The sequence below is a fragment of the Nannospalax galili genome, unplaced genomic scaffold, assembly GCF_000622305.1.
Source record: "Nannospalax galili isolate Female #2095 unplaced genomic scaffold, S.galili_v1.0 scaffold719, whole genome shotgun sequence".
In the NCBI taxonomy this organism is placed as follows: Eukaryota; Metazoa; Chordata; class Mammalia; order Rodentia; family Spalacidae; genus Nannospalax; species Nannospalax galili.
In genome coordinates this window covers 116381-125689 of record NW_008341883.1, presented here as the reverse complement: position 1 = coordinate 125689, position 9309 = coordinate 116381, and the positions used below count along the sequence as shown (strand labels likewise).

Sequence of the window (9309 nt, the reverse complement as noted above, 5' to 3'; positions counted from 1 at the left end):
AGGCAGAGCTCTGAGATTAAGCCCAAGGACATCCTGGTCTCTCTAGCGAGTTCCAAGCCAGCTGTGGCTATAGGGAGATCCTGTCTTAAAAAGGAACCCCCCCAAAAAAAACTTTTTATGGAGAAAATTGTAAAGGTGTCAATCTGCTTGAGATGAAGGTATTAAAACCTATCTAGTATAAGCAAAAATAGCAGGTATTATAACTTTTTCTTACATATTGCTTACAATTCATTGTACCAAGTTTTTAAAATTTGCACATTTATCCTCAACCAAAAATTTGCCATCATTTGAGTCTTTGCTTCTTCCTTGTAAGAAATGTATTTTCTATTATCAACTGTACATAACAGATCTTTTTTTTTCCTTTTGGTCTTTTTCAGAGACAGGGTCTCCCTGTAGCCACAGCTGCCCTGGAACTCCCTACAGAGACCAAGCTGGCCTTGAGGCTGGCCTCTATCTCATAGAACTCCACCCACCTCTGCCTACCGAGTGCTGGGATTATAGACATGTGCAATCACCCTATCACATAATGGATCTTTACTAAATTTCACCTGGGAAATTGTTTGAGACTTTCCTGTACATTGAAGATAGTAAAAGATAATACCTGAAAGATTTAAGAAGCATTTTAGAAGCACTTATTTTAAAACTATCTTGTTTTTGAATACAAATAAATTTTCATGTTGAAGGGCTAAGAATTCTCTTTTTAAATGAAGCGATAGCAAACATATTAGGTCAAATGAAGCCTCAGATATCAGACACTCAAGTTAATAATGCCATATTTTATCAGGAATGAAAGCCTAGGATCATTATCCTCAAATGCTGATATGCCTCAAACTTTTTAAAAATTTAGATCCAATCTACTTAGCCTATACTTTCAAAGTTAGAATTTCTAAGGGTGTGATCCAGCTACCTGCATTATTATTTGTACCCCAGGTATACTAAAAATATACTATAAGTGAGAATATTGGTGTCTTTTGTTAGGACCCTTACAGACCTATATAATTCTTTTGCCTTAGAAGTAGAGTCTTGTACCAGAGAGTAGTTCTGGTCCACAAATGAATAGAGCATGGTCCATCACGGCCATGACATTTTCATATTCTAGTATTCCTCCACAGAACTGCCTGAGCCATGTTAATCATGGAGATGAGAGGTTTGTGGGAGCCACTCCACACGTGAACATTCTCCCAGATGTAACTGGGGATGAAATTACAAGATACTTTGCTAATAAGGCTGTGCATGTGAATTATTACTTCAGAAAAAAAGCTTGATGGTACAGATGAAGAAGTACAAAGAATCTTTCTTCCACTGTCGTGTGTCAAGGACTTTCCTGATAAGCAAAATCTTGTTACCTACTCTACTGATTAGCCTGGAAGTAAGTGGGATGCTTTTATTCAATGTATGTCATAAGGTCAGAGTCTGTGGCTGCCAGTCTGGCTGTGCTGAGTGAGTCTGGCCAAGGAAAAGTTGCTTTTGCCTCAAAGCAGGCTGAACTCAGAACAAGGCTGCTGCCGCCTCAGAACAGGAACAGAAAGAGTTAATCTTAACAACCCTGGCTATAATCTACCTTTGGGCATGCTGACAACACTGAAGAGAACACTACTCTTTAATGAGCATGCTCAGACCATTAGGAGTTTGACCCCTAGTGACCCACCACTACATTGCTCAGTCAGTCAGTTCCAAGAATAACTCAGACTGCATTTATTTCTAAGCAGAGTAACGAGATGTCTGCTTACCCATCCAGATACGAGCACCCACACAGGTGCTCCACCGAGAGCAGTATGATACTGAATCACACCACCTGATTGCCCACACAGAAGCCCCCATGGAAACAGCCCCTCAGGATGCCTCCATGAAGACAGTTTCTCTGCTGTCTTGCTCCCTGTGGCTGGGCTGCAGAGTTTCTGCCTTCTGTTGTCTCGGTCACTTCTTGGAGCCCACACATCACTGGACTGTCATCAACTTCATGCACCGCAAAAGTTTCCTAGCATTGCCAATGGATAGAGAAGGTAATCTCTGTCACATAATCCGCTACAATGCTCGGTATTTCTTAAAGGAAGCGGTGTTTCACACTTCCTGCTGAGCTTTGCCAGGCAGAAGCCAGAGTCCTACCTTAGCAGAGGGGATCAAAACCTGTGCAGATAAGACCAGGCATCAGAACTGAAAGAGGCCACAGTGGTTCTCATGGCTCCCAGCAGTGAGAACCTCACATTACAGGACAAGGTCAGTGTAACTTTAGACTAAAGATAAGACCTTGCAGTTCAACAAAAACAGCAAACAGCTGCTCTGGGAAACCCATCAACAAGCATTCAAAATAATGTTTTTCAAGACCCTTTTGTATGTGGGACTACACTTAAGGCTTTGTGGACGCTAGGCAGGTACTCTACTACTGAGTTACAGCTTCAGTTCTCTTTTTACTTTTTATTTTGAGACAAGCAACATCTGACTAATCTGCTCAGCTTGACTGTGAATCCACTATGCATCACAGGCAGACCGGAAACTAGATTCTTCTGTCTTAGTCTCCCAAGTATTTGGGATTACAGGTGTGGCCCACCATGTACAGCTTAGAATATATAACTCTTGGGTCGGGTATGATGGTGCACAACTTTAATTCCAGCACTTGGGAAGCAGAGGCAGGAGGATCTCTGTGAGTTCAAGAGGTCAATCTGGTCTACACAGCGAGTTCCAGGCCAGCTGGGTCTACAGGGAGACCCTATCTCAAAAAGACCAAAAAGACACTAATGTCACTATAATCAGTAAAACAATGGAGTTAAAAGCAACCCCAAATGAACTGTTAGTTTTGTAACTTCAAATCCTGACATTCACTAGCATTTGAGGAGGCTGTGATAACCAGATCCGTCCTGGAAGTGCAAACTAGGATTTTATGACTAAGTTCTCTTCAGTCTGGCTCCCTCCCCTTCTCCCTTCCTGATACACAAAATACCAGCAAAAGCAGCAGCCCCTATAAACAGAAAGCTGAAGTTTATTATTATTAGTTATTAATATTATTACTACTATCATTTCTGTATGTGTCCATATACAAATTCAGACATGTTTGTGCCACAGAACACGTGTGCCACAGAAGGTCAGAGGACAATTTTCAGGAGGTGGTTTTCTCCTTGCACTGCAGTAACTGGAGTCTAAACTCAGGTCATCAAGTTGTGCCCACCTTGACTTTTTTTAAAAACATCGTGGACTACTGGTTTTAGCTTCTCTAATTTCTCCCATGAAGGCAGAATGTTGGTTGCCGCTTGTCAGTGCTGGACATTCTGAATGGCAGGCACAGCTAGTTGCTTCTCTGATACCAACTCATCAAAGCCTCTCACCAACAGAAGAGTGACTTTGTTTGCAGAAGCAGTGTGTAAATATGTCAAAAACACACATTTCACCAGACCCATACACAGCAAAGAGCGGTCATGTGACACAGATTTCATTTTTCGGGGACAGACCCTTTGTTCTTCCTGCCTACCTGAGGTAGGTGTATGACCTGCAGGAGGCTTCAGATGTCTTGCAACCCTGCAGACACAGGCACATGTGCACAAACCTACAAGGGCAGAGATTGGGGGTGGGGGGCACTCTTGAGCTAGTCTTGTTCTACTAACTTTGATTGTTTGAGTACATGTGAATCCTTTATCTAACTCAATTGGTTGGAACTTGATGTTTATTCATAATAATTAACCCTCACAATCTTCTAACTAATCTTCCAAAAACCTAAATGACAAATATCTAGCAGTATTAAAAAGAGGAAAGGATATGTCAAAGGATGATAAGCCCCTATAAACAGAAAGCTGAAGTTTATTATTATTAGTTATTAATATTATTACTACTATCATTTCTGTATGTGTCCATATACAAATTCAGACATGTTTGTGCCACAGAACACGTGTGCCACAGAAGGTCAGAGGACAATTTTCAGGAGGTGGTTTTCTCCTTGCACTGCAGTAACTGGAGTCTAAACTCAGGTCATCAAGTTGTGCCCACCTTGACTTTTTTTAAAAACATCGTGGACTACTGGTTTTAGCTTCTCTAATTTCTCCCATGAAGGCAGAATGTTGGTTGCCGCTTGTCAGTGCTGGACATTCTGAATGGCAGGCACAGCTAGTTGCTTCTCTGATACCAACTCGTCAAAGCCTCTCACCAACAGAAGAGTGACTTTGTTTGCAGCAGCAGTGTGTAAATATGTCAAAAACATACATTTCACCAGACCCATACACAGCAAAGAGCGGTCATGCGACACAGATTTCATTTTTCGGGGACAGACCCTTTGTTCTTCCTGCCTACCTGAGGTAGGTGTATGACCTGCAGGAGGCTTCAGATGTCTTGCAACCCTGCAGACACAGGCACATGTGCACAAACCTACAAGGGCAGAGATTGGGGGTGGGGGGCACTCTTGAGCTAGTCTTGTTCTACTAACTTTGATTGTTTGAGTACATGTGAATCCTTTATCTAACTCAATTGGTTGGAACTTGATGTTTATTCATAATAATTAACCCTCACAATCTTCTAACTAATCTTCCAAAAACCTAAATGACAAATATCTAGCAGTATTAAAAAGAGGAAAGGATATGTCAAAGGATGATAAGCTTTCCCAAATAAACCACTCCATGAACTTTACAAGATCATCTGCTTGCTGGGGGCTTCCTATTTCATGGAATAGCTGAGATCAAGTAGAAAGGAATTCCTGGAGTTTGTTTTGATCCTCATTTTCACCACCGAGAATAACAGACAATGGAGCCTTGAGTAGGGACAAGAAGGGAACGAAATCGCCAGAGGGAGAAAAGAAGCCAAGTGGATGGGTCCAGTCTCAGGAGAAAGGCTGATACAGAATTAGGGTGAAACATATATGAAAGCATGGATTATTAGTATGGCTAAGGCAAACAGAAAACTATTCAAAATAAGGAAGACATGAAGTGTTTTGTGAAATACTACTTACACTTGTGACAATAAGATCATTTAAAAAAATAAGCTAGCAAAATTCACTTCCTACAGCTAGAAATATACATAGATTTTATTTTAAAGTATGGAACATGCCATTCAGAGGCATTACGATGGCACATAAGAAGTGGGGACACTATGAAATTGTTATTAGGATCCACAACCAGCCTTTTGTCGGTTCATGTGGCTATAGCCCACCACTTGGGCACCAGCATCCCAGATAATCAATCTGCACATTTACCCACTCTAGTACTTTCTACTGGTAATTCTTACAGCTGCAGGTGTCCATCTGTGTCTCTATCCCAATGTGAATGAGTGTTCAACAATACAGACTTCACAGAGGTATTTAAAAGTCTGTTTCCCTTACAACTACTTTCCTAGAGAGAGAAATACTGTTTGGTAAATGGAAAGCTATAAAAATTGATGAAGAGGATCATGAGAAGAAATGGATACACAGAAACAGGCTTAGGAGGCAAACCTATATCCACTTTGTTTCTAAAATAATAAAAACCAACAGTAGAGAGAACTTGTCTTTAACACAGCATGCATGGGTAATACGGTTAAGGCTTACAATTTCAACAGGCGCAATGCTCCGCACCAGCTGCTGGAGGAGTGTAGCTTCACAGTAGGGAAATTTCCTAATGCTTTCTCTGATGATCTTTTCTTGATACACTGGGAAGCCATCAGAAGCTCTGCCTTTCAACAAGCTGAAAGACATTTTTCACACAGTTCAAGTCAAATCACTAAGCAATCCCTCCTAAGAGGACCCCAAGAACTTTTAGTAGTTTCTTGTTAGTTATGGTTTTCAGTGTCTTTTAATCAGGATGAGGGACTCGATCCAGATTGTTGTTCACTTGATCAGTAAGCTAGGCCTTATCTGAAAATCATAGGCAAAAATGACCCTACCATAAACAGCAAAGTACTGTTATCAGATTAGCTAGTTATTTATTACCATGTCAGTTCTTTGTGGGATAAAAGAAAACTCTCAGTGAGTCACACACCTAGTTTTTCTCAGTTAAGCTGGAGTCAGCTTGATTCCTGGTGCTCAGAGGACAAAGGTAACACACAGCTCTGCTAGCATCAGAGATGCACTAATAGCCACTTTGTGCCAGTGCCGGTCCAGTGCAGCAACCCACTTCATCTCAGATCTGAACTTTGGCCATGCTCTAACTGAATGGTCTTATAAGTTACTTACCCGTGTCAACTTCAGATTCCTCAAGAGTAAATCAGTGATAACAACAACAATGAAATAGAAACAACAACAGCAACAAAAAAGTCACTGAAACTCAAAAGTTCAACATTGCCCCTTATTTCTGGGAGACCGAGTGTGCTTCCAACATTGGCAATTACTGCTGGTAAAATGTTTAATCTTTTCAAATGTGTCTGATTTATTTTTATTTCATTTGTATGAATGTTCTTCCTGCATGTATGTAACTACACCACAAGCATGCAATGCCTACAGGCACCAGAAGAGGGTACTGGATCCCCTAAACTGGAACTGATGGTTGTTAGCTGTCATGTGGGTGCTGGGAACTGAACCCAGGTCCTCTGTAGGAGCAGCCCACTGAGCATCTCTCCAGCCCCTAATATGTTTAATTTTTAAATCTGTAACTAGACTTCCTCTAAGACTGTCACTTGAGCATATTTCATACATGGTTGGTAAAAGCAATACCTTTTGATCAGGGCGTCCAGTTTATTCTCTCCATCTTTTAGGAAGTTAATGCATTTCTGAAAGATGCAGCTGATATAATGCATTTTCATAGCCAATACTTCATTCATGTCCCTTTGCTTCATGCACTTCTCACAGATTAAATCCATCACCCTGTAGCATTTATTGAGAGCTGCTTCTTCTGCAAGCAGAGGATTCTCACTCACAAGCATCACAATCTAGAAGAAATTCCAGTGAATACTGATATTCCATGAGACTTCTCCGTGTACAAATGAAGGCCTCAGTTCAGTTGATTTCAAGAAATTCTCAAAGATTTTTCTCATAATTAGAGTTAACACACAATTTAAATCAGAAAGCAACCTGCTACTGATCAATGTTATAAAGCTGATACAGAAAAACAATGATAGTACAGAACTTCCTGGTGTTAAAGTTAGAAGGTGGTCTGTCATCTTCCTACACCAAGGTGTGTGCACGCCTCCCAGACCACATGATATTACAGTCTCTGAAAATGTACTTTCACTAAGGACAACCCTGTGTCTCTGTACAACCACTCCACAGAGGACCAAATCGCTGCGGATGCACTACTAAACTCAACAATTCTACAGCAAGAAAAACTATGTTCCTCCTCCTCCCTTTGCTTTCCCTTCCTTCTTCCTCCTTTTCTTCCTTTCTCCACCTTCCTTTCTTTCTTTTTGAACTTTTGAGACAGTGTTTCATATATCCCAGATTAGTCGCAGACTTGCTATATAGCCAAGGATGACTTTGAACTCCTGATCCTCCTGCCTCCAAACCTGAAGAGTTGAATTACAGATGTGCAGCACCATTTCTAGGTTATGAGGTTCTGGGAATGAAACCCAGGGCTTCCTACATGCTAGGTAAGCACTGTCACTGAGCTATAATCCCTAGTCCCTAAATTCTTATTAATTCTAGGGAAATCAAATTTTTACACAAAGGAGTCTAGGAACAATATAGGTTTTTAATTTCCAATTAACTATATTTGTTCGTGGAAATTTTCCTTAAGATGAGTCCAGTCACCTACAGTAATGCAACTAGGTCAAAATGGAAACTAGAAATAGCTTTTAAAGGAGTATAAGTAGTGGAAAGTTATCAACCATGTATATTATGAGTCCTGCATTTTCTGCTCATGAACTAATCAAGCTCAAATTTAGTGCAATGAGGAGTATTTTTATTGGCTTTGTTACAGGGCAGACTACGAGTGAAGTTAGTCTCCGTGAGACCACCATAAAGGTCCCTGAAGGCCTAACAGTAACACAAGGCAGTGCTGTATGCATGGGCAGTCAGTGCTTGCTAACCTATGGGTTTCACCTCAACACCTGTCCCAGGGACTGTGACTGTCAGGGAGGAACAGGGAACAGATTTAGTGAATTACATTCTTCTCTTCAAACATGAAAACTCATCTGAACTAATACCCATGTTTAGCCTCCCACCTGGAAATCTAACACAGATTCAATGATGATAAGAAATTATCTTTGACACTACTAAGTTTACATATAATCAAATATTTTCTTAAAATTCACCACTTAGATCCTCAGGCCTCTTGGGGTAAGTCTACAGCGCAGCTCTCCGCGCCTCGACCCCACAAGCCACATTCACCCTTCCATCTCCCTCGCTGTTCACTACTCCTAGTTTGGGACCTGCGCCATCCCTAGTCTTGGGGCTCAATGTCTTTTTGTTTGTGACAAAGTCTCACCATGCACCCTAGGCTAACATCAAACTCCTAATCCTCATACCTCAGCCTCCTGACAGGTGATGTTAAAGTTTTTACTGTCATAACAAACAGTGAAGTCTTAAAAATATGTATATATAGCACTCCAATCCTCAGGCCTCTTGGGGTAAGTCTATAGCGCAGCTCTCCATGCCTCGACTCCCCAAGCCACATTCACCCTTCCATCTCCCTCACTGTTCGCTATTCCTAGTTTGGGACCTGCGCCATCCCTAGTCTTGGGGCCCCAGACATAGGGGGAACCAATACTGCTTCCTGACCCTTCTCACCCACACCAACATAGTGCCTTTCTGATAGGGGGAACCAATACTGCTTCCTGACCCTTCTCACCCACACCAACATAGTGCCTTTCTGGGGCTCCAGGAGCACCGCTTCTGGACCTGGCCCCGCCCTCACCTCCCTCTACTTCCCTGGTCCTGCAACACCTGTCAGCCTCTTGCTGGGGCTGACAGCCACTTTCTGGGGCTCCGAGGCTTACCATTCCTCTCCCTGATCCTTTGCGTCCAGTACAACCCAGCTACTCAATCCACTCCCTGGGAAATCTTGGGGCTTCTTCCCACCCCATCTGCCTTTGCATCCCTGCGTGGCTCAGCCACTGGCAGGGTCTCAGGTCAGTCCAACACCCAAGTTCCTGAGGCCAAAATCATTCTTAGAAGATTCCAGACCTAAGGAGAAAGTCTGAAAACTTCTGACCCACATTGGAATTGGGCCACCGCGGAACTCCTGAAAACAAAATCAATCCAGCCACGACAATAAAAAATCAAAAGAGAGAACCAGAAGCTTAGAGGAACCAGCTCTTCATACCCAAAAAGTAAACCACAAAGACACATAAAGTTCAAAAAAAGAAGCAGAACTAAACTTGAAGGCCCGAGTATCACACAAGAGTCAGAAACTACAAAAGAAATTCACATGTCAAAATCACAGAGAAAAAATAATAACATGAAAAACCAAAATAACATATCCCCAC

The 9309-nt window shown here is 41.8% G+C and overlaps 1 protein-coding gene across 2 annotated transcripts in view; it reads right to left on the bottom strand.

Moving 5' to 3' along the window:
• Positions 1-9309, bottom strand: part of Ankmy2 (ankyrin repeat and MYND domain containing 2) — a 58035-nt gene that overhangs the window by 4338 nt on the left and 44388 nt on the right. For both annotated transcript variants that reach the window (XM_008837604.3, XM_029565641.1), the window contains exons 6-7: positions 6602-6816; positions 5501-5636 (exon numbers count right to left, since the gene is read on the bottom strand). In XM_008837604.3, the coding sequence (XP_008835826.1) occupies positions 5501-5636; positions 6602-6816 (351 nt within the window). The remainder of the gene's footprint in view (positions 1-5500; positions 5637-6601; positions 6817-9309) is intronic.